Source organism: Passer montanus, unplaced genomic scaffold (assembly GCF_014805655.1).
Source record: "Passer montanus isolate IOZ18808 unplaced genomic scaffold, ASM1480565v1 scaffold8, whole genome shotgun sequence".
Classification (NCBI taxonomy): domain Eukaryota; kingdom Metazoa; phylum Chordata; class Aves; order Passeriformes; family Passeridae; genus Passer; species Passer montanus.
Window position 1 is genome coordinate 162,315 of NW_024373256.1, and position 27,771 is coordinate 190,085.

Genomic DNA, 27,771 nt, shown 5'->3' on the forward strand with positions numbered 1-27,771 from the left:
GGAGGGAATATTGCCACAGAAGGATTGGGAAGCAGTAGGGCAGGACTTGGGGCAGTGTCAGCTTATGTCTGCAAACTGCTGAAAACATTACCATACTGCGACTCTTTAGGTTTTTCATCTTGGCACTTCTGTCTCCAGTTTTAAGAAAGGATTCTTTTTCCTTTAAGAGTGAACTTGGAAAGGAGCCAAGGACTGGCTATTGCCAGACACCAGACTAAAATGGCAGCATCCTTGTCCTTGGTAGAGATATGTGACACAGCAGAAGAGCTGTGGCAGCAGTTCATATGATGGTGAATCAAAATATAATTAAACTTCAGGTTATCTAACTGCAATGAAACTATGGATTAACTTCAGTTATGTTCTAGGCTTTAATAGGATGTTGTGGTTTAGAAACAGTACTCCCCAAATTAGTGTTCCCACCAAAACACTCCAAACCATGAAATGCTTGCGCATTTCCTCTTCCCCCTACCTCTTCCCTCATGGACAGGAGAATTGGGAGGTCCAAAAGGTAAAGACCATGAGTTGCAATAAGAACAATTTACTGGAAACAGCAATGGAATAAGAAAATGAGCAGTAATAGCAACAATCTCAATAACAGTGTACAAGAGAGACAAAAGATTCACACAGATTCAGTCACTGTAATACCAAGGAGCCCGTTCCTGCCCCTGGCCTGCAGCAGTGGCAGGCTGAGGTAGTACAACATAACCTCTGGGTCTGGGCCATGCCGTTCCTGGCTACTGCAAAAATTAACCCTATCCTGGCCAGAACCAGCACATGAGTAACTTTTTTCATGCAGGAGACTAGTACCTTGCTTGGTGTTAGCTTAATTTTTTCATTGATTGAATCTTCAGGTAGCACCATCTCTCTAGCTAAGTCCAGGGTTTTATTTACCAAATCCAAGTAGAAGATAACCCTGACCTGGTTATTGAGACAGGCTCAGGGAGAGCCCTGGCAGTGCCCATACAGAGGCTCTTTCTGATGGATGCACACACAGGCCAATGACCTAACATATGCTATTTAGGAGTTATTAGAAACATATACAAAAATGAAGTGACAACAGCATCATCCTTCCACTTACCCATTATGACTACTTCTCCATGCTTTAGCAAGAGTTTGTTGGTTTTGCTCCATCTCTAACCTCTTCTGAAAGAGAGATGCTACTTGCCTGATTTTTAATTTAATTTCAGTGCTGCTGACTACATTTCAGAACTATGACCACCAGAAACTAACAGAGAAGCTGAGCTCAAGCGATCGCACATAGTGCCAATATTTAACTGGAATAAACAGAATCTGCCCAGGCATCAGAATGCAGGACTGAAATGCAGCCTTTGTGAAATTTGGAAACTTGACCAAGTCTGGATCTTCCACATCAACCTATAAAAAAACAATCATCAGAAGAATGTCTTTACTCAAATATGATTTGATAACATTACTGATACTAAAATTTCAGGCAACTATTTACCTGACTGGTGTTGTGAAGAATTTGGCTTTCATGGGGGTATAGGTTTTCTGAATCTTGTGGTGAATAGAGACGGATATACTTTTTTCCAAATACCTGTACATAATAAATGTTTTCCATTGGTCATTAACTGGCACATTACTGGAAGCTGTGTGCCATAGCTGGCATTTAACAGTAAAATATACCTGATTACAAGGAACATAATTATTGTTAGTAATAGACACTGCTATAATAAAAAGTTAAATCAGGCTATTGGAATTCAAGTACCTCTTCCCTTGGAACAGATAAGAATTTGAAATACCTTTGGGAAGGAAATGCTTTTAACCAGATTGCTTTCAATTTCAAAACCCTGCTTTCCAGAAGTGCTGGCTTTGGCTGGGGTAGAACTAATTTTCTTCCAAGTGGCTGGTATAGGACTATGTTTTGGATTTGTACGGAACACAGGGTTGATAATATAGAAACGTTTTTGTTATTGCTGAGCAGGGTTTACACAGATCTGAAGCCTTTTCTGTCTATCATACTGCCATGCTGGCAAGGAAGTTGGAGGTACCTGGGAGACTGGAGGAGACACAACCAGGACAGGTGACCTAAACTGACTGACCAACAGATATTCCAGACTACGTGACATCATGCTTAGTATATGGGGGAAGAAGAAGAAAGGGGGGATGTTTGGAGTAACAGTGTTTGTCCCCCCCAGTAATTGTTAAGCATGATGGGCTCTGCTCTCCCGAATGACTGAACGCCCTGGTGTTCCCCTGCCCATGGGAAGCAGTCAAGTAATTCTTTGTTTTGCTTTACCTACATGCACGGTTTTTGCCTATTAAACCTCAATCCAAAGCTTTCTAGCTTTTACTCTCCCCATTCTCTCCCTCATCCTGCTGGCTGGGGAATGAGAAAGTGGCTGCATGAGGCTTGGGGATTCGCTGGGCTCAAACCACAACACCAGGAAAATAAACTCCTTAGTACAACATGACAGGATCCAGATTCTTGTAACTCTGTTACAAATTCCATGTGACCTTGGAAAATCTGCTTCTTGTGATTTCTATCTATCATCTGTAAAACAAGGGGAAGTAATGGTCTCTCAATGAGCAACACCTGTGGTCTATAAGATTACATTCAGTAGTAAGTTGCAGTAGTGACAAATACAACAAAGTAGCAAAATAGTATCTGCATGTTCTCTAACCTTCAATTGTTCAAGTTGTCTGCTCCCCTTGTCTCTAGCATATACCATAAACATTTTCTCTAAGTTTTGCATTAATGGCATGTGTACAGCAAGTAGAGTACATACCTGGGCTAAAAAATTTTGCTGGGGATCCTGATGAAGAGGTGAGATTGTGCCTCCTGGACCAAACCAGGCATTAATGGTGATGTCATCTTCTTCCCCTTCACCCAGGCAGCAGTAGTCAGGGATACTGATATCTTCTTTCAGTTCTGGGATCTATTTCCACAAAGAAAGAAACATTGAAAAGGGTATGTGCTGACTTGCCAAAATATGTAATTCATCAAACAGATGAGCAAGGCTAGATGAAAAGAAAACAAATGACTGGCTGGTATAGCAAGGGTAGGAGAAAAGCAGCTGACCTGCTAGGAATCTGCAGGAAATGTTCTCAAACTTTCTGTTCTAGTGAGCAGACTCTGTTGGAAGGAGAAGCAGGAGAAAGAAAGGGGTTTCCTCATTCTTCAGAGACCCTTTGCTTTTGCAGAAATCAGAGACACCCACAAGAATAAGTACATTTGCTCTTCATGGAAAAGGAGCAGCTATCTCTTCTATACTATGTTTGCTTCTCTGTGAAATTCCTTTTTATGTCTCACACCAACAAAAGCTCCAGTAAACTGGAATGACACTTCAGATTATGGTAAACATATTAATGTTGAAAACTTTCCTGTCCAAATCTTTTCCCTGACTTATGAAAGGGGCTTTCCAGGTGATATCCCCCTAAGTATAAGCTACATTGTACTGAAACAGCACTAGGATTGAATGTCTTCATCCTAAACAGGATTTGTTTCCATGTCCTGTAGCCAAATGGACAAACTTCTCCCTCTGATCCTTTAAATTATGGGAATAGAAACTTCAGAATTACTGTGAATTCTCCATATGCCCTTCAATCTAGTACAGTCAACATCTTGAGAGACAACTTGTGCTACAAAAGGAAGACATGACTGTAGGAAGATAAAAACATTCACTCAGTTTTACCTGATCAAAAAGCTGGTGCTGGGCAAGGTATCCTACATTGCTCTGAAATGATAGCAGAGGAAGAAAAAACACAGTAACATACAGGTAAGACAGTGAATTAATTTACTTACATGTGAATAGAATTTACTTATAGTAAATTCCAGTGTCCTGTTCAGAGTACTGTACATAACTATTTCACCAGTATAAGGTGTCTTCAGAAACAGCACCTTACAGCTCCACTGAAATAGTGAGAATGTAGGTGTGTCTCCACAATGAATAAATCATCCAGCTTGAGTTACTGAAGGAAGCTGGGACTCCCTATGGAGCCTTGACAGCTGACAATGCACTGCATCTTTCTAGCCAGACGCTGCTGGCACACAGACCAGTTCTCCTTCACGCCCTGGAACTACTTCCATACTCTACTGCAGGGTACACCACAGATCAATTTGCTATGGCACATAATCCTTCCTGCCAGAAGGCCAGGAAACAGAAATGGGGGCTTGGGATCCTCATCTGTGAAAGCAAAAGGACATCCCAGATGCTAATCAACTTTGTATTTTTTTGCCTCATGGCTTGTAAATTTGGATCTGATCCTAAATCTCACTAAGCAGTTTAATGAGAAAGAGGAACAACACTGCTGGCTGAGGATCCCTTATTCTTGGATTCCACCATTCAGGTTTTTGCTGCATATGTATGTGTGTATATATTAATCAAATTCCAGCTATGGTACATTTGATTATAGGTAAAAATCAAATCTATTGTTGCAATAATTATTCCTGGCTTCAGGTCTTGAAAATATGTCAAATCTTTTAATTCAGAGCTGTGCTTACAGTACACCCCCTCCTCTGATATCACCTCTGAGTAGGTTTGTTGTAAACAGAAGTGTTGTCAGTACCATGCTGCTGTGTTTGGAGATGAAACAAAGGAGTGTAACAGACCTCATCCATGATATACTGGCTGACGAAGTCACTGACAGTCATGAGCTGCTGAGACCATTCCTCATCTGTATACCGAGCACCCAGCTCCACGGGGACTGTGCGGCACCCTGCGACTTGACAGAAATAGTCCACACTGAAATAAAGAAAATTCCATTACCTTCTATACTGCTCTTATTAACTTTGAATGTAAGGCAATCAACCCAAATCAATTTTGTTGGGTAATGAAATTCTACTACCCTGAGTTTCTCCTGTCTAAATCAAACGAACCAGAAGAAAAAGGCAGAATAAAAGAACGCAAGCAACCAGGAAATCAGCAGGCATGTTTGTGTGTACATGACCCCACAACTTTCTCTTTTGTTTTGGTTTAAAAACCTGTTTGCCTCAGTTGTTTCATTCCAAAATAAGAAGTTTTAAGCTGTTACTGTCTCTTGGCAAGGATGGCCAATCCTTTTTCTGCCTGCTGCCACATTTGATAAAATGTTGTATCTTTTACTCAGTAACATTAGATCAACTCTCTGTCAGTGTCTATACAGGTGCCAATAATACCCATTCCAATTGTAGCCAGAGGGGTTAATTTGATGGGTGAATACATCTCTCCATGGAGAACAGCACTAATTAAACTGAAAAGTTAATCTTGTTAAGTGTCTAAAGTGAACCAGTGCAGTACCTTCACTCAAAAATTAATTAAATCGCTACAACATAACAAGTGTGCGCACATAATTTTACCTTTGGTTGTTGAACAAAAGCAATTACTCAAACTAAACATGAGTGATTTTTCCCCTTTTCTGGGGAATCATGACCTTCACCTCACAAATATTTGATGCTCAGTATTGGAAATGTGGGCACTATTGCGTGCAGTAACCAGGCAGCACAATGCTGTTACTCAGTCCTGCACAGGCGTGTCTGAAACTCAACACTCTATAACACAACACTGAACAAACATCAGTGCTTGGACTTATGAATGAAAAAGCCAACCATGCTTACTCTTGGCTCTGAATTCACGTTCTATTGCAGTAATTATTGGAAAGCTCCAAGAGGTAAAAACCACTGATATGTGTGCTTGACACAGATCCACTGAGCTTTGAACAGCTCACTGGCACTTTGCAATGTGCACTTCTCGTGAGTTCCCAGGTGTTGGGCTCCTGGGACGGCTAAAGGCACGGCAGAGGGTGGCCTTCACCCATGAAGAGCCACAGGCTGGTCAAAGAGTACCTTTGGCTCCGAGACAGGGTAGCATCCACCTTGAATGCTTTGAAGAGCTTCCCTCATCCATGAAGCCACTTCCACAGAGCAGTGGGACAGTACTGCTAGCAAAATGCACTGCCCACGGTATCCATCACCCGGGAAGGGCTGCTGCTCTATCGAGCATCATGATATCCAACACAAGGAACGATCGTGCCTTCACTTGGACAGGGAAGGAACTTACTTCTCACCTCCACTTCTTCATACACGGCCAGTGATCCATGACGCCCTCCAGGACCACGGGCCGCTGGGGAAGGAGGTAGTTGTCTCTGAAGTGCTCCAGCGAAGGACAGCGAAGGTGCGGAATGGCCTCGTGGGGCTGCAGGGCGGGGGGCGGCCCCCGCGGCCGGCCGCTCGGGAGCGGCCGCTGCCCGTCAGGCGCGCGCGGGGCAGCGCGGGGCAGGCGCGGCTGCAGCGCGCGCACCAGGCGCGCCAGGACGTTGTCCAGCACGGCGGCGCCCATCAGCAGCCCCAGGTCGCAGAGCCGCACGGCGCGCGACAGCGGGCGGCCCGCGGCCACCTCGGCCAGCGCCCCGAACAGGCAGCCGTAGGCGTAGACCTGGCGCCAGCCCTTGCCGACCTCCCTCCATGGCCCCGCGTTCAGCTTCTCCCAGGAGTAGTCACGCAGGACGTCGCTGAGGCGCTCCAGCGCCGCTGCCGCTGCCGCCTCAGGTCGGCCCGCCGCGCCGTAGAGCAGCGCGCGGGCCCGCCGCAGCAGCGGCAGGACGCAGTCCTCCACCTCGCCGCTCAGCGCCAAGGTCAGCCCCTCCTCGGCGCGGGGCAGCAGCGCCCGCACCTCGGCCCACAGCGCGGGGCTGTCGCCCTCGCCTTCCGCGCTGCCGGTCCTCGCCATGGCCGCGCCCGCGCCGACGTCCGCGAGGCGGCGCAGTCGGGCCGGTTCGGGGCGGGCCGGGGCTGAGGGGCCCGGGGCTGGGGCGGGGCCCGGGGCGGGGCCCGGCGCTGAGGCGGCGCTCGGAGGGCAGTCGCGGTGTCCGCGCCGGTACCGGCGCTTCTGTTGTACTGGCGAAGCTCGGTCTCGTCGTTCTTACCTGTGCACTAGACCAGCCAGTCAGCTGGAATTGCGTGACTGTGATCGGCGCTGCTTTCGTAGTAAAGGGGAGCCCGCAGACGCGGCGAAGGTCACGGTCCCTTCTCCGGCCGTTCCCCGGGGGCCGGCGTGAGGAGGTGGCTGCCTGCGCTGTGGAAGCCTCTCGGTCCCGGTGGCGGGACAGCGGAGCGCAGGCGGTGAGTGCTGGGGGAAAGGGAAGATGCGCTCTTCCCTTTTGTGCTGCAAGGAAACGCCTCTGCCCGGCCCCGCGGCGCTCCAGGAGCTCGAGCGGAGCCCGGCGCGGCGCCGAGCCCGTGTCCTCCCGCTGGCTCAGCTGCTGCCTGTTAATCTGCACATAGGATGTGCTTTCTGCATGGGATATGCACGGAAGTCTTCTTTCTAACGCTCTGGGCACAGCATCACTGAACCCCAGCTTGCTTTGAAAATGTGCCCTGAACGTTCTCGGGACTTAATACTTGACTGCAAAGGCAAAATAATATTTTACTTAGAATTCTGCAACTGAGGAATGTTTTGCAGGGTGAACCAAGCTAAATCATCATAAGAAGAAATGAGGAATTGTTAGCTCCTACTTAGGGTTGAAATCTTCAGATTTAAGACAAATCCTAATTTACAGAAAAAGTTAAAATAATCATTTTCTGTACTCAGACACTCGCTCTTCTTTGTTCCATGCTCAGTCACTGCTGCTTTCCAAAAAGGAAAAAAAAGTTTATGTGAATCCTTCTGTTGCTGCTCTTGGTGGCTCTCCCCCTGCCCCCAGCTGTCTCCTCGAAATGATCACTTCTGCTCTCACACTTCTCACACTTCAGACTTGTGCATTGCTTATCATGCTGGCCTGTCTATTGCCTGTCTTCTGACTGCCTTTCTCTTAGCACCTTAAATTCTTTCTGTGACAGTGTGATTTTAGCACCTTCATTCAGTATTTTCTCCTTAACTGCTAAATGTTAATATATGCTGCTATAGGAGAAAGTATTTAAGTGGTGAGGAGATTTTCTTGTTAGACTCTGTGTTCATTATTTGCAATTGAGGATGATAGCAAGTGTTGTTAGTCTTGTGTTTGTGGGCTGTCCACTTTTATAACCACTTACATTAGCTTTTATTTGCATTTAGGTTAGTTAATACAATTCTCATTAAATAATAGTTTTTGTAATTTAAATATGAGTAATATTTTCATGAGTTTCACTTTGAAGATTAGGATTTTCTTTCTGGAATTTCAAACAAAACCAAGGTCTGAACAAGTAATCTCCAGCCCAGCAGTGGGGCATTGAGGCCATGATGAGCTTTATCAGTTTCACTTCAGGTGATTTTAGATTTTGAGTACTCAGGGAGGCTGTGTTCCTCTGTAAGCATACACTGGAAGACAATTATTTCTAGTCAGTTTTGGTGCAATAGTTTGAATTCTGATACAGCATCAATAGTCTTGAATCACAGAATCAACTAGGTTGGAAAAGACCTTTGAGATCATCAAGTCAAAGCGAAGATCTAACGCTGCCTTGTCACCCGGACCGTGGCACTGAGTACCACTTCCAGACTTACCTTAAACACCTCCGTGGGCGGCCCGTTCCAACTTCCATTCAAACTTCTTAAGAATTTAAGAGAGCAACGTTTATAGTACATTTCATATAGCATATTCACATTTACACGCATAGAGACTAAACACTATGTACGAGGTATATACCTGTGAAAAATTCCCCTCGAATTCAGTGAAAGATTCACACTGGATGTCTTTGCACCTTCTCAACAGGCAAAGGTTTGAGCCTCAAGGAGTGGAGGCATCAGCCCAGGATCTATCTTGTCATTCAGCAGTGGTTGTCTGAGTATAGCAAACGAGAATTCACTGGCTCTGAGGGGCCCCACTCAAAAGGAGGTCATTGGTTGCAGCCTGCTGCAGTCCAGGAGAGTTCAAAGGGTCTCATTCAGGACCATTGTTTATAGGGTCTCGAGAGAGTGGGCTTCAGTCACAGTAATTTTTCATCCTGGCTGCAGTTCACTTTGGTAACTTTCTTTGAAATTTCAATAACAAAAATGTTTTTCCACTCGGGATGTTATTCAGGCAAGAAAAATAAGTTTCCAAGGCTGTTTGTTAAAAGCAGGAGCTCATTAGACAGCACCACTTCCTGGGAACAGACACTGTTTCTGATAAGCTCAAGAGGAGCTTGGCGCAGGTGCTGTTTGTCAAGGCCGAAGCCTAGCCAGCATTTCTTGGATTGTACTGTGGCCCAAGAAGGAATGAAGCAGATGCACTACAACAAGAACAAATCTTTAAAACAATCTTTATAGCTGCAGGTGCAAAGAAAACTGAATTTCGATATTTCTTATTGCTAATGAGCATTAATGAAAAACAGCCTTTCTCATGAGGCAGAAAACCCTGTTGTGATGAAGAAGGTAGAATATGTATTCCTGATTCTTCTATCATTTTCTTATTCAAGTGCCACAGAATGTCAGCTGCTGAACAGCTGATTGGCAGCCTGAAGGTCTGAGGCACAGAGACAGCTGGCTTGTAGTCAGCCTGTTTGGAACGCTGCTGCAGGTAGTAGACTTCCTGACAGGAGTGTGGAAGGAAGTGACGACACGGGTCCTTTATGTTTTTCTGTTTATCCAAATGGATGTGTAGCTTTGGCACCTCATTGCTAGTGAGGCAGAGGCCATTGGAGTTGTTAACAATGTTCTCCCAATGGCAAACAGAGGGCCAGGCTGGAGGAAAGTCTCTTGGCATTTAGATGATGTTGTACACTCTGGAAATGTAAGGCTTACTCGTCATTCCAGTAGTGCATTTCAAGAGCTGATGCAGGCTCCTGCCATTGTACTGATCTTGAGTGCACACAAGATTCCCTTTTTGTGCTAAGGGCTGGGACATGTAATTTTCATTAGCCACATTTTATATACATTTATGTACCTTAAAAGAAAGAATATTTATACATATAAACATTTTTGCCTTCCTCCCAAGATTTAAAAATCTCATTTGAAACTTGTGTTTGATTCATCCCTTGGACTAGAGCCATAAATGCTGCATGAATTTGTTTTGTGCTCTAAGTATACACATTTATCTGTGTTCCTAAATCACATTCTTATTAATGGGCACAGTGGTTGCACACCACAATTATTGGTTGTATTGCCTTTTGTTTCTGTGGATGCTTTTGAAAAATATTTTAAAGTCTTTGTTGGAGGTTGCATGTGCTTCAAAAATTAAATTTAGTCTGTAATTTTATTACACTTTTAATTTAATTTATCTTAACTGGTGCTTTCAAGCTGTGAACCAGCTGTTGACTTTGAAAAAAACATTGTTCAGTTTGAAAGGAGCATTTTAAAACTTAATGTAATGGCTGTAAGTAATCACTACAGCAATTATATTCTCTGGTGTTGTGCGTCACTATAGCAATATTAGAGGCTTGAAGAAAATGCAGGAAAGAAACCCGTCAGGTTCGTATGTTTCAGTTTTGTCTGCAGTGTCCAGCATCTGTCCGTTCTGTATAGCTTGGTGTCCCTGCTTGAATTGTGTTAGAAAATCAGAAGTTTGACTCTGTTGTGGCTCCATGTTTGCCCAGCAGCAATCAGGGGCTCTCGGCTGTGTTCTCCTTGGACTGGAGATGGGTTTTGATTTTTCCCATGTGGGCAGATGGTAGGTATGCTGCTCTGCTGCCTCCTCCTGACTCATTCCAAGATATTGTGTGGAATTTTGGGGTTGATTTTTCTTGAGCAGCTGTGTACCCACCTTGCCTGATGCTCATGATAGCAAAGTTCCTCACAAAGCACACAGAGAGTCTGGCCAGGATGGGAGATCTTAGTGTCCTGTAAGGCCAGGCTATGCTCCCACTGTGCTCTGGAAAGCATGGTAAGGAGAATTAGTAGAAATGGGTGTATTTTCATGCACGTTCTGAGAAGGAACAGCCTCCATTTATTTGTGAGTAACTCTCCAGTTCAGACAGGCTGGAGCTTTTGGGGAAGAGGATTTTCTGGATCACTGCAGTGAGGATAAGGGAAGAAGCATCCCTTCATGTTGTAATAGTCTATGAAAATGCTGTGCAGCTTCCTCTGCCCTGGAGATTCTCTGCATCATGATCTTTAAAGGAATATAATACACATCACTGTGGAAATACAGTGTATTTCCCAACAAGTCACCCAGCCATGCTTTACACACAGCTTGTGTTTGAGAACTGCGGACAACACTACTGCTCCAAAAAGGCGGTGCAGGACACACTGTCTCTGCTTTTGACAGAATCCCAGAATGGTTGGGCTTGGAAGGGGCCTCTGCAGATCATCTAGCCCAACCCACGGCTAAAGCAGGTCCACCTAGAGCAGGTGTTTTTGCCAGTGTGAGTTGCGGAGCAGGTTCAAGTCACCTGCCTAGCTACCATCAGTTCCTGTTAACAGTTTTGTGAAGTAACAGTGCAGGTGGGAAAAACCCCATGGGAAGCTTAGATTCAGCAATATACTAAACCTTCCCTAAATTTAATTTGTAGCAAGATCCTTCAGAATATGTATCTAATGACAGCAAGATCTGAGCTGATTGCAGTATAGTGACAATAAAAGGAAGGACAAGTATGCAGGGAGAAGGGGGCATTGTGAACTTTGGATGAATGGGAGACCAGGCTTACTACTGAAGCATAATTACAGATGTTTGGTTGCCATGGCTTTTAAGAAAGAATAGAATATGCATCTGGAAGTGTGTTTTGCGATGGCACTTGTAGTAGATGGTATTTGTGATACGACTGGGGTGATCCTTTGCTAAGAGGCAGCCGTGTCTTGGCATGGGAACACCCTGCTGGAATGTACGTTGCTGTAAAATGAAAAAATGAGATGCTCACAAGAATGAAGGCACAACTGTCTGTGTTTGCAGTGTGCATTTGTGGGACGTCCCCAGCAAAAGGAGTTTCAGTGTAGTTTCCTGTTTCTCCACCTGTGTGTAGTGCAGAGCAGAGCAAAAGCTACAGATCTGAGTGCGTTTCAGAGATCAGGCAGGTCCCTTCTGGACACATGTGGCAGAAGCTGGGGTGGTGATCACAGAGGTCACAAAGGGACAGAGACAGAATCCTCATTGTAACAAAGCCAATATGACACGTGAATTACACTATATCTTGTATGTGTGTGTGTATAAATGAGACACTTAAAGGAAGTAATTGCTGAGATGGAGACAGACATGAAACAGTGTGTTCTGGAAAGTTAAAAGCTTAGCCAGTGTACCAAGGTATTTCTTAATGTAGCAGAATGAAATTCCTTTGGGTGCAGCAAATGAGACACATAAAGTGTAATGCCCTGTGAAATCACAAAGAGCCACTTTCAACAGATGGAAAAAGCAACTGTAATACAAAACCAAAAATTGATAGACTCTGCCTTTGATAATCCAAGTACCAGCTTACACTTTACAGTATCCATTACTGGCTGTGAAGTGTATTTTCGTAGTTAAATGCACTTGCTAGTTTGTCGCTATATAGAATTAAAAAATTTGAATTCTATGTTCTGCTGTTTTCTTCACTATGAGGAACTAAAAAAACTCTGTGACAAATGGCTCCCAAGTCACACATGCTGTTTCACTCTCCTGTCTGCTTCACCAGTGTGGATGTTTTTAGTGTGCACTGAACCCCTGGGCTTGAAGCTGGTTTTGGGAGTCCCTGTGGTAGTGATGTCAGGAGACATAAAGGGACATGTATGAGGAGCCCATGGCCAATGGCAGAGCTTTACACTGGCACCCTGGAACCAGGGAGCTTTTCTGCACCCTCAGAGGAGCAACATCATGTAAGTGGGATGTGAGTGCTCACCTTGCCTCACCACCTCTGACCACTTGCAATGTCCACAGAGGAGTGGGGCACCTCTCCCAGCTGCCCTGTGCTATGAGTGACTGACCTGATGTAATCCAGTGTAGAGAACTAGGAAGTGATGAGCAGAAGGAAGAATAATCCTAATTTTGTGTAGAGAGTCAAAAGTACAGAGGTGATTGTTAAGTGATGAATGAGACCTGGGATGGTAATAAATACTTACATGGAAAAGCTGGCATAGCACTGAGTCATAAGAGTAAATAATATGTTAGGAGTTCTTAGAGAAGCAACAAAACACTTAACAGGATTGTGTCCTTACCTAAATTCCCAATGTTGTGCACCTTGAATATTATGTGCAGTGCTGTTCCCCCATTTCAGAAAGCAAAGAACTGAACTAGAAAATGTTAGCCAAGATTGACAAAGATAATAAAAGATCTGGAATGGTTTCTTTATGAGGAGAGCTCTGCCTTGGAAAAGAGACAATTAAATGGAATATATGTGTATAAAATCATGTGGAATAGGAAGGATGAGGAAAAAATGATTGTTCACTGTTTGTGTGGATGAAGGGCCTGGAGTTGGAAGGACGACATGAAAATACATGAGTCAAACTCAAATAAAAAATCAAAAGGGAGGTGCTTCTTCACACTCTGCATACTGGAGCTGTGGAACTCCTTATGTCAGGATGTTGTAGGTGCTAAAAGTTGCAAAAATTGTGGAATTGAAATCCACCTGTGAATATTAATCACCAAAGCCCCACCACATTCTCTCTTCAGAATTTTTCAAACTGTATGTGCATCACTGGAGATTGGGAACATGCTGCTACATGCTTTTCTATTTCTTACATTCTTTGCTAGACATTCTTCTTCTCTCTGTTGCCAGAAGCAGGATATTAAGCTGAATGGACTTCAGATTTGAAGCCATGTGGCTACTCCTACATGTCTATGTTATTCTCAACTTGAGACATTCCAGGGAAGAAGCTATGTATGATGCAGATTTACATTTAGGGCTAGTCTTTTTTACTGTTGGTTTATTTACCTCTAAAATTTTCCTTTGGCTCATCAGGGATAACTGCAGCTATAAGCTGTGGTGTGTTTAATTCTTGCAGTGAAAGTTGTAATACCAGCAATGGAAGTCAGGTCTAAATTTGGGAGGCATGTGCTGTGTTGCATGGATGTCACAGATGGGTAGGCAAGGTCCTGATCCAGTGATGTTTTGGTGATTGATTGGGGTGAAGGAAGAAAGGGGAAGAAGAGGTTCAGTCAGCATCTAGGATCCATTCAGAGTTCTCTGTGAGGTGTTCAGTTGAAGCCCTGGGAATGTTTATGGAGACTCTTGTGCAGTGGATGATGGTTGAAGAACATGCATTTATATTCCTGTGAAGGGGCTAGCAGCCTGCTAGCTGGAGAAACTGAGATGGTCAGGAGGTTGTGGATAGATGGAAATGGGTATTGGGTTAAGCAGACACTCACTCCAGTCTCCACCATTCCCACTGCTTTGCACACTTGGTTGTTCACTGTATAGCACAAAAGTCCTGTGGCTGAGTTCAGGGCTGCCTCACTGCATGTCTGTGTTACTGTCAGGATGGAGCCAGCTCCCCAGCTTTTCCTCTGCAGGAAGCTTTCCATTTACATGCCACAGAAATAACTTCTGTGAAATCAATTAATCACAGTTTACATGGTAATAACCCTTTTTTATGGGTAAATAATGTGTATCCCCTGCTGGAGTGGGGGTTCTGCTGGTTCCAACATTTGATTATTACATAATCTTCTTCCCATTAAATGATCAGAGTGAGACCAGAGGAGACTAACAGCAGTGGGAATAATTAGCAGCTACCTTGTGTTTGGGGCATGGGCTTACCTCCTTAATGCTCATTCAGAAGCCCATAATAGTTAATGAGAATGCAGGTAATCTTGGTGCTGCCAAGCAAGTGCCACAGAATTTTGGGTGGGCATCATGGTGCTGTGCAGAGGGGCCTGGCTAGGTCTTACTCACAAGGAGCTTTATTCCAGAGAAGTTCTGTGCAAACAAGGCTGCTCAGCTCCTGGTACCTGCCTGAGTCCATTCCCTTTCCTCACTGCCTGTCTGCTGAGAGCTGCATGGGAGGGTGCCTGGGAATGCTGGGTGACAGGGCTTTGTTCAGTCTCTTCTCCTCTCAGACAGGCTCAGTGCAGGTCCAGGCAGTCACAAATGTATCACTTTCTTGTGAGTGTGTGGGGAATGTCATTGTCGCCCAGTGCTTCTGACAGAGAAAGGTGAAGAGGCTTGCCCAGGGCTGTGCAGTATGTCTGCAGCAGAGCAGAGCCCGGGCTGCAAGTCTGCTCCTAGGAGGGACCAGCCCCTCACTCTGCTGCGTGCAGGCAGGCCCTTCTGCTGAGCAGTGGTTCAGGAGCCATCCTGCCAGCACAGGTGTGGCTGATGGCCTCCGGAGAGGTGGTATGCCAGCCACACTAGCAGCATCTCGGCATGCAAAAGGAGAGCTACTCTGAAGTGAATGGTGTCTGGGAAGTGTTTTCTCAGGAGCACACTCTAGTTCCTGTGCTCTGATTACCCTAAGCACCACTGTGTATTTCCTTGTTTATATTTTCTTTTCCTCCTTTGACTTTGCTACTTTTGCTTTCTTTAACATTGGATTCTCTGTTGTAATTACTACTTTAATCTACAATGTTACCACCTGGCTGCCTGCCCCAACTTCTGGCCACCTTTAGGGCCAGTGCTGGTAACAAGTCAAAGTGCCTCTCAGCTGCAGTGTTCCTGCAGAAATAACTCCCTAAATAAACAACAGGCAAATTGGATATTGGAAAAGAACTTTAAATAACCTCTGAATTCCTATAGGGAACTACATCTTACATCTCTGTTAGGGACAAATGAGTTCAACATAAGTAATGATCCTCTGAAATGAAAAATAAAGAAATATTGTTCATCAGCCTCTGTGGACTGGAATGAGAATAGAGTTTGGTGATAAAAGCAAAATGCAAAGTTGTCTCTAGGTGGTAGATGAGAGCAAAAGAATTAAACATCATTGGACTATAGACATAATCTCTGACATGTGCCACAGCTTGCCTCCAGATATCTGCTTTGGATATGGTTGCTCTACCTTTTTCCTCTCATGGGAAAAGAAGCTAAAGGCCCTTTACTGTGACACCATTCCTGGCAGCCCTTGTGGCACATGCCAGACCATGATGTTCCCATATGGAGTTGCATCTTTCAAACACAATAACCTTGTGCTGAATTCTAGCTCTTCAATGGAACATAACTAGCTGGAATTCTCTCAATGACTTTCTTTTTTTTCCCCATACTGATGTGATGCTAAAATCCTCCTTTTTCCCACTTCAGGTGATTCATTGATGTTTTTATTTTGATTGCTGTCTCCCTGTTGTTTGATACTCGCCCCTTTTCCCCTTTTGGAGCTGATGACTGGACAATCCCCTTTTGGTTCTGGGAAACATAATCCTGTTAGTGGGTGGACCAATTGCTTTGTCTCTGGATGTTTCTCTTTCTGAGCTATAAAGTTATCTGTTGCAATAGGATGGTACTGGTGTTTTGAGTCAGTGACTGTGATCGAGCAGCAGAGCTCATTGTGGTGTGGGTGTGATGGCATGTGCTATGGAGAAATCCCCATTTGTCTGCTGTTCATTGCATAAGGATGTGAAACAAGGAGTACGGGTTTTGCTACCTTTAATCTCCACCCAGCTGTTTGCTCCACCAGGTGTATGCAGTGGGTGTTGCTGCTGCCACTAATGTAGCACCTGCTCTTTGTCTCCCTTTGCATCTCCTGAGTGTGTGTTTGTGCCAAAGAAAGGATTATTCTCACTCCTTGAGCTTCAGCTGAAGACGAGCATGTTTAGTGCTGTAGACAAGGGCCTTCCTTTTGAGAAGCTCTTTAGCTTTTACTAAAATGAAATTCATGGTGTGCCTGTTTATGCAAAGCAGCCCGTCATTCCCTGTGCAGGCTGTGCTCGGCTCCTGAGGAGGGCAGCATGGCTTAGCTGATGCTCCTCGCCTGGAATTCTGCTTTACATTCCAGCCATGTTTAAGGCAGAGCTAGTGAAACGTAAAACAGCATTGAAGGAATTGGTAGTAAAACTCTTGGCTCTGTGGTGAGATGCCCAGGCTGAGCAAAGTGATCCCCACTCCTGTTCTTACAGGAAAAATTGTCTCTCGGTAGTGGTTGTGGTGCCTGCTGCAGACTGAGGCTAATGTCTGGTACTGGGGGACCTGCCTGCAGGCTGGTCCCACACTGGTCCCCAGGGGACAGTGCAGACACAGAAAAGCAGGTATGTGAAACCACAGTGCCTCCCTCCCTTTGAAAGACTGACCCTGCATATTGGAAGGACTTTGTGACTCCAGTGTTGTGGACAGGTTGTTACTACCTGTTGAACACTGATGCTGAACTCAGCCTCAGTTCTGTGGTATGTGTACAAAATAACAAAATGAAAACACACATCCCCTATACCAAGGAACTTGCAAGGTGGTGGGGTATGATGTATGTTTTTCACTAAGAGAAAGACACTGGGAGACCTAAGGAAGGGATTCCTTAGGTTGAAATCTGGGCACTTGAGTGCCTGACTGTCTTACAGGTGATGAATGAACAGATTTTTTCCTTGAAGCAGAAACCAGGATGGTCTTAAGGACACAAGAAGCTGGAAAATCATGTAGAAATACTTGTGACATGTACATTAATACTAGATGAACTAATAAGGATTAATGTTAGCAGGAATAATGCCACTGGATATCACAATGATTAGACTATTATAGTAATGAGTTTTCCAGAGAGGATGATGACAGGTGATTTATATACTGTACAGGTATTTCTTCTGTGTGTCCAGATCATAAGCAACTCTGGCATTTTGCTGCAAGAATTTGGGACTGCTCCTTATAGCTGAATTTCTCCACTCTTCTGAATAGTTAGTTGGCCAAAAAGATCCTAGACAGAAAGGGACAGAGTGCTGAGTAGACAAAAAGGGTGCTGGTGTCTCATTCTTTGCCTGCTTGGGGAGAGCTGTTGTGAACCTAGCCCTGAGATGTTTTTAGGCCTCTTTGGGAAAAAGGAGGAGAAATCTGTCTGGAGACATGATGCAGGGACAGTTTTTCAAGCACCACTCAGATGCAGTAATGTGATAAAGGTCTGACTGCTGTTCTATCACAGGGTCTACCTTTCTGCTCTGGAATCAGCTACTGTTTTCTGCTCTGATGTTCAGAAGAAATATATCCAGTGGGATATAAACTTCTGTTGCTGTAGACAGTTTCACACAGTGTGTATGTACAGTCTTTGGCTACAGCAAGCTGTGGTCTAACAGAGATAGTAGTCACTGCATGTGTAACAGTGATTGAGCAGCAAAATGAGAAACCTCAGGTAGTAAGAAAAGGTAGTTGCAATTTTCCATGCATGGCATTCCATCCTTCTTCATTTTGTCTGTGACTTTGCTGTGCACTGGCTGTAGTTGTTGCTGTCTAGGATGCAGTCACTTCTCCATAGTTTTTATACCATCTCTGTAGGCTAGCAGGAGATAAGGGTATATGGTGAACTTGTGCAGAGCCTATTCTGCCACCGTACTGTCAGATTGTTCAGAAGAAGTTTGTATTTCTCTGCAACAGAAATCAAAGGTAGGGAAGCTGTCTAGTAAGTTGTTGAGGATGACAAAATAATGCATCATTTGAAGCTCTCATGGTTGATATTGAGCTTATTCATTGATTTGTTGACAGAGTGACGAGGGCAGCAATAGCTGCCCAATTTTTTTTCCTCCTCTTTCTTTTTGAGGGATACCTGCATCCTTTCTAGAGACCCCTTTTGGACTTCGGAAGCTATGTGGGTACCTGCATCCCATCTTTAGACTTGTGAGTTAAAGACACAACTCTCTACCTTTGATGCCCACCTTGGGGAAGGTAACACAATATCACCATTATTCTCAGTTTTATATTAATTTTTAAATCAAGTCAAATGTTCAGTAATAACAATAATTATTTCCAAAGTAGGCCTGAAAAAGCAAAAATAAATTCAGAGCATTTTCAACACTGAATTTTCCTTATGGGTTCCTGTAATGCTTCCCTCCTAGTGGGTCTTGTTCTTGCTGTGTTCTTTGCACAGTAAGACTTGGGCAGCTACTAAGTGGCAAAGTGCTACAGGTACTGAGCAAGCCTTGTTCATTCTGCTTCCTGCAGAGGTTAAGTTTGAATAGGGAGTTAAGAAGCCAAGGCTGACACTGGAAAGGTCAAACACACAGAGCTAGGGTTAATGTGTTACCAGTATTATGCCAGAGAATGGGATTGCACACCATTGTATTGGGTTTTCATGGCCAGGTTTTGGTAGCAGGGGATGGTAACAGGGACTTCTGGGAGAAGCTACCAGAAGTTTCTCACAAGTCCAACAGAGTCAATGCCAGCTGGCTGCAGGCCACTGGCCAAGTCAGAGCCCAGCAGTGATTGCACTAAAGCTTCTGGGATAACATATTTAAGAAAGAAAAAAAATTATTATTTATAGGTAATTGCAGGTAGAGAAGAGAGGAGTGAGAGTATACGAGAGGAACATCTCTGCAAATGCCCAGGTCATTGCAGGAGTGCAGGGGCACATGCTCCAGGTGGCAGAGCAGGCATTTCCTTGCAGCCTGTGGTGAAAATCATGGTGAGGCAGCTGTGCCCTGCAGCCTGTGGAGGTCAGTGGGGGAGCAGAAATCCACCGGCAGCCCCTGGAGGATGCCACACGAGAGCAGGTGGATGCCCAAAGAAGGCTGTGACACCATGGGAAGCCTGTGCTGCAGCAGGGTCCTTTGGAGAGCTGAAACAGGTTTGCTGTCAGGACTTGTGACCCTGTGGGGGACCCAGACTGGAACAGACTGTGCCGAAAGGGCTGACCCCTTGGAAAGGGACGCGTGCTGGAGCAGTTCATGAAGAGCTGCAGCCCAAGGATTCACACTGGAGAAGTGAGGGAAGGACTGTCTCCCTGTGAGGGACTGCCCACTGCATCAGAGGAAAGAAGCAGTGGCAGAAACCACGTGGGATGAACTAATAGTAGCCCTCATTCCCCCTGTTGCTGCACTGCTGAGGGGGACAGGTGGAGAATTGGGAATAAAGTTAAGCCCATGAAGGAGGGAGTGGTGGAGTGAAGGTATTTTTGGGATTGTGGGGTTTTTTGGGGTTTTTTTTGCTTCCCATTATTCTGCTCTGATTTTGATTGGTAATAAATTAAATAAATTTTTTCAAGCCAAGTCTTTTTTGCCTGTGACATTAATGGGTGAGTGACCTCTCCTTGCCAATGTATAAATTCACGAGCCTTTCGTTATAATTTCTGTCCCCTGTCTACTTGTGGAGGGTAGTGATCAAGCAGCTTTGGTGGGTGCCTGGCCTCCAGCTGGGGTCAAACCACTACCACCAAATTTAGATACATGAACTTATTTTTATGGAAAATGCACCTCATTGGTGCTTCTGTTTTATTTTAAACAGCCTAATGATGAAGGGTAGCTGGCAATCGGTATTAAAGTAAGATTGTTCTGTGCTATGTGGTCACCTGAATTCTTAAATATCCCAGAGGTTCTTCTTTTGCAATTTGCTCAGATACAAACAAATCTGTGTCATCCTTACATACAACTCTGGGGATCTCTTGGCCAGATCCACAATGAAGGGACTGCAGACCAGGCTTGCTCACTAATCTCCTGCATTCTAAACTTGCTGTATATAATGCTCAAGTAATATAATATTAAAACTGTGATTAGACTTTGTCTCACCAATAGGCAAATGCCAGAATGGGAGGTGGCCTGGCAGCTAGGGAGGGCTTCTGTGAGGTGGTTGTTCCCAGCAGTAGAATTGTGACCCCAGGGTGCTCTGGACAGGCATTTGGGCTTGTCAGGTGCTTGATATTGCCCTTTCAGAGAGATTCTGAATTTGCTTAACCTCCTTCCTAGTGCTTTCTGATCTGTACTGCTGTATTGCAGAATGAAATGCCTGATTCAGTTCTAGATTAACTTCGTCTCTCCTTCACAATGCAGCTTTAGAAAGGATCTCTGTTGAAGAAATAAAATGAAGTGCCCTGACAGGTGATAATGACATCTGGGTGCTCTGTGTCATCTTGCTGAAGCATGTTAGGTGTTTTGTCACCAGCTAAAGATCAAGATGCTGCATTCAGCTCATTTGTTTCAGAAGTGAAAGAGAGAAACATGAGCTCTGCCAAGGCCTTTTTGTGGTGCCACGATAGCTTCACAGTGAGCCACCCCAAAGATAAGAGTGGGGCTATATCGATGCAGGACGACCCCCATCCAGGGAATGACGTGCTCTGACTCCATGATTCAGAAGGCTGAACAATTGCTTTATTAAGCTATGCTATATTATATTACACCACATACTATACTATACTATACTATACTATACTATACTATACTATACTATACTATACTATACTATACTAATACTAAACTATTCTAAAGAAAAATCTGTGACCTTTTACCAGACAGTCACTACACAGCCTTGACCTAATTGGTCAATCAATCCAAACAACTATCACCAGAGTCCAATTAAGAAATCACTTTTGGTAAACAATCTCCATAACACATTCCACAAGTGCCCAACAACAGGACTGGCAAATAGAGATAAGAATTGCTTTCTTTTTTTCCTCTGAGCTTTCTCACTGCCTTCCCAGGGCACAGGCCAAGCTTAGCAGCTTCAGCCTTCCACCTTTCAGAAGTAAACTAATCTTGTCCTATATGCTCCAGGCAGACTATTTCCAGTGCATTCAGACCCATGTGACTTTTTAGGCTGAAGACATTGGTCTGCTTTCTGTCATTATTTTCTAGTAAGTTTTTCCACAGTTACAGCATTATGCTAAGGCAATTAAAGGAAATATTGATTTCATTCTGATACAGAAGCTTTGAAAATTTATTAACCATTAACATTCATGTACAATCAAAACATAATGTTGTTTCTATTAGTCAGACGTTCAGAGTTGTTAATTTGACTTTCCAGAAACAGTTGTCAGTAGCATAAATGGACCATTAACTAAATACATTAATGCAGTTTGTTTCAGTGTAATTAGAGACCTGTAAGGTACATTTTAGCAAGTTGAAAGTATTAATACAGGCACACACATTTTCAGCCCTCATTGAAAACATGCATGACAGTGTCCCAATTAACAATCTATTCAGACCCAGATTTCATAAAAAGGCAGGAGAGAGCTCAGGCACTTCCAGGTGTTCTGCTTAGTCATGTCTGGAAACCATGGTTTGAATGAATATTGGTATCCAGAATGCCAGTGACACAGGGCACAGATAAAATTACTCAGAGGTCTAGGTGCAGGAGCTGCTGAAACATGCCATGTGCTTGAGTTCAGAGTCAAACTTCAAAGACAGATTGTCAGAATATGTCATCTGGAGACCCCAGTTCTCAATTTCCCAGTGCTGTTCTCAGTGCAGAGGCCAGCACACACATTGCATCACCCTTCTGTTTTCAGAGCCCTTGCACTGACAATCACTGCCTCACTGGAGCCTGTGGAATGTCATCTTACACACCTTCAGATGTTTACCAACAGGGAATTTCCCATCTTGGTGTGGACTGATTGCCTTTCTTTTCTGCTAGCTGTAGACTTACAATGAGATGTTCATATTTTAAATATGGTGCAATAGTAATAATTATTGCATGCATCAAAGCTTTGGAGATTAGCCATGGATCATGCACCTAAATGGCAAATGGTTATAATAGCTCTGTACATGAAACATCAAAGTCTGAGGAAATGTTGCTCTGTTATAAAAAATACATCAGAATGATCATTCCACTCCAAGCAAAGTGCAGAACTGTAAACGTGCATGGAACAAATGCAACACATTTCATACTCATTTGAGTGTTTCAAGTGTGGGAAAAATTGATTCCACAGCTCCAATTACCAATCCACATCAAGTGAAGACTGTATTGAAAGTATGAGATTTCACACAATATTAGGCTTAAGTTGACTCCTCCTTTTGAAAATGTATTTGTAATTAGGGCCTAGAAGAGCAAGAAGCAATATTTGGGGTTTTAATTTTTTATATGCTCCCTGGCAGAGAGAGAAGTGGCTGAGATTGCATAAAATTCTTAAACCCATGATGTTTCAAGTATCCTTTTGCTGAATCAAAATGGCTCTCTTGTAGATTAAAGGAACTGCATTGTGTTTTTCTTTGTTAGGAGAAAAGTATTCCAAGAAGAGTGAAGCATGGGCTCTCTATGCTGAGCCTAGGGACAGCTGCTGAAATAAAAAAATGAAGAACAGTCACTAGAAAAACAGAACCTCTGAACTCAGCTACTGAAATTCCCAATTACAGACATGCTGCTGTTTCTCCTGCCTCATCACAGCTGTTTTTCTTGATCACTCCCCCAGCGCCAGTGGGATGAACAGTGTGAGGATGTGGTGCCACATGTGCTCCCACAGCCAAATCAAAGGCCCAGCAAAGCCTCTGCCTCAGCCATGAGTCTGGAGGAAATGAGAGACCTTCATTAAAGTTTCAGAAAAACGTAACTGGTATGAGGACAGCATTCAAAAATGTTTTTGGGGCAAAACAAATATTGTTTTAACTCTGTTAATAATTTATGTGTTGCCAGCAGAGATCCTCCTAGCATTAAGGGAATTGAAAATTAAAGGCACAGAGACACTACTTTAAGAAAACATGTTGATTAATAATTAATATGGCATAGACCTACTGGAATCTGAAGAGTGTAGGTTTTTAGCTTGTCTTGTCAAACCTATGCTTTCTAATACCACAGTTTCTTCCAGAATGAGAGCACGGTCATTTTTGGTTTATATCGACAAAAGCTCGAGTTTTTTTAGGCTCAGCTGGAATAATTCACTGACTTCTGTCAGTACCATGTGCCAAGCCCTTGGGATCCTGAGCAGAATACACCCAAAGATTGTGGCTCATCCTTATTCAATATGTCCTTGCTTGTGGCTGTCTGCCTGTCCGCTGCCACAGATACCCTGCTCTGCCCTGCCTTTCTCCCACTGTCCCTGCCCTGCCCACTGCCTGCCCCAACTGCCACTGTTGCCTCTGCTGTGTCTTGCTCTCCTGATGCAGGGACACCATCTCTCAGTCTGCTTCTGACTGGTGAGATAAGCATGCCTGCCAGACAGCCCTGTTGTTAAAGATGCTGACTCTGGGAGCTCCGTGCCCGTTAGGCAAAGCTGAGAATCTGCCCGATTTAACAAGGCAAGGAAACAAGCCAGTCAGTTATCTTGATCTGAAGCATATTCTAGAAGTGATTAGCTGCCTAAACTTACTCTGTAATTATCTGTGCTGAGTGGTTCTGCACATCATTGCCCATTTTTCTGAGTGTTTTTATCTGAGTTGATAATGGAAAATGAATAAAGTCTTAGTTCCACTCTGATTTTGACACTTGTGCCAGAAAATATCTGAAGATGAATATTTTTGTTTTCACAATAGTTAGATTAATATTTAATTTGTTGGCATCCAGGAAGCTGATTAGTTTTCTTCTAATATGACTCCACTTTGTAATTACAGGAACCAGCTTCTCTTGGGGAGGAGGGTGTCTGGGGTAAGAGGCTCAGAGACCATCCTGACATCACTGCAAAGATGATTTCACCAGGATAATGTACTGCAAGGTTATTGTCATATGAAATCTCTACTCCTGGAAAGAGGTACAGGTGCAAGGGACATGCTCTGTGTCTTCTGAGGACAGGGAAGATCTGCCCTTGATTGCGTTTAAACTGAAGTGGGAACAAGGTGCAGCTGTGTCAAGTATTGGGGAATGAGTGACCCTTGCCTGCTACTGCAGGCCGAGCCTTCTTTGATGATGTAGCCTACCTGATGCTACAGGTGTAGGGGACATGCCACAGCACTGCAGGGGATGGGCAGAAGTAACTGAGACAGGGATTCCCCTTGCTGGGGATCCTCTGTTGAGCTTGGGGAGTGCTGCTTTTGGCTGCTGGCAGTTACAAGCCTTGGAAGGACCCTCAGCACCACCATGAAAACAATCTAGAGAAAGCTCCTTGAGCCATGGGAGGCTGGCTGACTGAGGGCCTCTCTTTGGCCACAGCCATTAGCAGATGGTTCTGAAAAGCCTGTAGCAGACAAGGTGAGGTGTTCTTGATATCATGATCAGAGTCCTTTGGAGCAGTGTCTGTGTTCGACCATTGCTCTGAGCTAGCACATGGGGTTGTGCTCCGGGGGTGTCTCTGAAGCCTATTGAAATCCTGAGTACATCTGGGCTCCACAGGATTCCTGGTAAAGAGCCACATCTGATCCTGGGGTCACACTGGCTTTCCTCTGTCAGCCTGATAGCAAATAATTTCCCTGGCACATTGTGATGTTTATGCTATGAAAATGGGCTAATGAATATTTGGTGTGTGACAGGTGATCCCACCAGCTGGGGACAGTCCTGCCTTCCTGATTGCAGTTGTAGGTGACTTGTCCACTGCGTTTGACTGGATCCTTCAGGGGTGGGCAGGGGACTCAGCCTGCTCTTGGAGGCAGAGGCAACAGGCAAATTTGCATCCTTTGTTTCTAGGATCATTGATGCTTTCTTCATAAATGGGACTATCACCCATTTATCACTGCAATTCAGTCCTTCATGTGATTGACCCTTCCCTATTTCCTCAGAGAGCAACTATGGCTCAGAATCAAATGCAGCCTTTAGAATTAACCCATCTGTAACGACAAGTAAGTCTGGATTCTCCTGACCAGCTATGCATAGTAACATCTCAGTGCCATATTCATCTTGCACTGTCAGTTTTATCCAGCTCCTAAGACTCAGGAATAGCAGCACTGTCAGGATGTTGTTATTCATTCATTTTCACCCACTTGAAATATATATTGTTGTCATAATCTGGCACTTTGCACTGGGAACAAACTCCCCATGTGGACAGGGATTAGGGCCATTTTTCAAATGCTGCGGACTGTTAATTTGTACTGTATGAAGGGAAAAGGCTATGTTAGAACTCCATTGTGAACATTACTTCAGCAGAACATGGTGGGCATTTGTCTCCATTAGCCAGGGGACAAATGGGTGTTGGTGACAGGCACGCTGAGCGTAACCTCTGTGGTGGTATTTGTTCATGCACAGTTCTCATTAGTGCACCCAAAGCTGATCTGGTGAGTGTCATCCAAACCATCATCTGTCTACTGCCTGCTGGCTGCTCAGCCTCCATTTCACATTACAGTCCTCCAGAACTGTGCCAAAACCTGATCACTGGGAACTTCAGGTGTTTTCTTTAGCTGCAGCGCACTCCTGGCTGGGTAAGAAAAGAGATGGCAGATATTGAAGAGTTTACAGTTCAGCCAGCAGCTCTCACAAGCTGACTGTTTTGTTTGCTTCTACACTAAAGCAGCAAGTGGAATGGCTACTACTGCTGAGCCATCCTGAGCTGTGATGGGTCTTTGGTCTTCCTTCACAAAAGGCAGAAAAATAAAAAAGGAAAATTAGTCTCTCAGGGGAAAACAAAGCAAACCATCCACCTCTGCTACATCTCATGGCCTGTTTAAACACAGGTCTGGACTAAAACATTTGCTGTGACCATTTAGTGACCCATGCTTGTCCCAGATTCATCTTATGAACTGGAAAAAGCAATTTGTCTGCCCGAGTGTCCTGAAGTACTGCTATTTGTCAAATCCACTGCTTTGAAAGCCCTAGATTTGAACTACTGGATATGCAGAGCGAGAAGCAAATAAAAGCTGGCTGTGATATGTGTGTTTCATCTGGGTAATATCCTGGTAAGGTTGGATTTATTACTTTTATGTCTTAAGGCCAGGCAAACCTCACGGGGTCAGTCATAAAGTAGAATGAGGCAGGAGAAGAGTTTGAAAAAGGAGATCCAGAAATCCTCTTTGCTGGTAGAATTGTCTTAGTTTGTCACTTTCAGAGTTTCTACTTCAGGCCATGCTGTCAGTCCACCATCTGTCTGGCGCTTTAGCTGCCCCTCTGTTTTGGTGCCAGGCTGCTGCCCGCTGCCCTTGGCTCTGCAGGGGCCCTGCTGCCTTGACTCTGGGGTGCCAGCATGGTGCCTGTGGTGCCCATGGCTGCCGAGGGTGACCACAGCACTCGCCCTTGTGCTCTGTTCTCCTTTTCAGAATATAAGCTTCCTATTCTGAAAATTGATTACAGTAAAAAGCACAAGCTGATACGAAGTTATCAATGAAAGGAACTATACAAGTGTCACCAATTAACTGGGGTTAACAGTAAAAGAAGACAAACACAGGGTACACAGAAAGTATTTTAAACCCCAATACCAAGGGCTATTTCTAAAAAAAAAAAAAAAAAATAATTCACACTGAAATTGGAAAATTATGCATTTCATTGTGTTAATTCTGCCAAATGGCAGTACCTAAAGAACTGTGACATTATCTGCTAGCTTCAGGGAGTCTGGGGGGGTAAGCCGAGCAGTAGAGCTCTGATATCCCCTTGGAGTGGCAAGGTCTTTGTGACAGTGGGGTGGGAGGGGGCCCTGCACCTCTGTGGCTGTCCGCCTGCTGGCCTGGGTGCCCAGAGCTGGCCTCAGTGCTGCTGCACGGGGCAGACGCTGGGGCCACCTGTGCAATGTGCAGGTCAGCAGCTGCTGCCTGGCTGCCATCCTCTCATGTTAGTCCTTCATGTTTGAAGTAGGGGAAGAAAACTGGAGCACATGAGGATCACAAGCTTTGTGGCATCCAGTGCCTTTTGTGGGGAGCTTGGAGTGAAGTCACAGAAATCTTCCAGAAGATTGGTTCATTTTTAATGATCTAGGACTATAATTTGTCTGTTTAATTCAACCTGAGTGACCTAATCGCTTCGATTTGGACTTATTACCAGCAGAGCAGTCAGTCAGTTGGAAGCAGACCTAGGGCAGGGGATTTTGTCATTATTTTAAATTTTCTGTATCTGACAAATTTGAAGGTCTTGAAGAGACCGAAGCCATTGTAAAGGATAGAACATAAGAGAATAGGTCACACAGTGTGTTAAAGAATGAAAATTGATTCATTCTTTCCTCTGTTGAATAAGCAGCTGTACTTTGGTCCCTGTGATCCATGAAATAAGCTGTCAGAGAAATAGGAAACGTGCCACATTTGAACTTCACTCATTGATTCTGTTCTGATCCAAGGTGTAATATTAAAATGCAGTATGGTTGGTGAAGAATCTGCAGCAGTGACAGAAGTTAGACCCAGCTTACTTATCAGTTGTCTGGGCTACTTGTAATTAAA

The 27,771-nt window shown here is 44.4% G+C and overlaps 1 protein-coding gene and 1 long non-coding RNA gene across 4 annotated transcripts in view; one reads left to right on the forward strand and one right to left on the reverse strand.

Annotated features, from left to right (window-relative positions):
* Positions 1 to 521: 521 nt before the first annotated feature.
* KDM8 (lysine demethylase 8) lies at positions 522 to 6,693 on the reverse strand. 2 transcript variants are annotated; one of them, XM_039732373.1, is made up of 6 exons: positions 6,004 to 6,693; positions 4,571 to 4,703; positions 3,654 to 3,695; positions 2,748 to 2,897; positions 1,463 to 1,555; positions 522 to 1,374 (listed from the first exon to the last, which is right to left on the reverse strand). In XM_039732373.1, the coding sequence occupies exons 1-6, from the start codon at positions 6,663 to 6,665 to the stop codon at positions 1,210 to 1,212; spliced, it is 1,245 nt and encodes a 414-aa protein (XP_039588307.1). In that variant the 5' UTR covers positions 6,666 to 6,693; the 3' UTR covers positions 522 to 1,209. The 2 variants fall into 2 exon arrangements, with proteins under 2 accessions (XP_039588307.1, XP_039588308.1); XM_039732374.1 differs by lacking the exon at positions 3,654 to 3,695.
* Positions 6,694 to 6,766: 73 nt separating this feature from the next.
* The window catches only part of LOC120513210, a 51,204-nt gene continuing 30,199 nt past the window's right edge, over positions 6,767 to 27,771 (forward strand). For both annotated transcript variants that reach the window (XR_005630215.1, XR_005630214.1), the window contains exon 1: positions 6,767 to 7,057. This is a non-coding gene — a long non-coding RNA (uncharacterized LOC120513210). The remainder of the gene's footprint in view (positions 7,058 to 27,771) is intronic.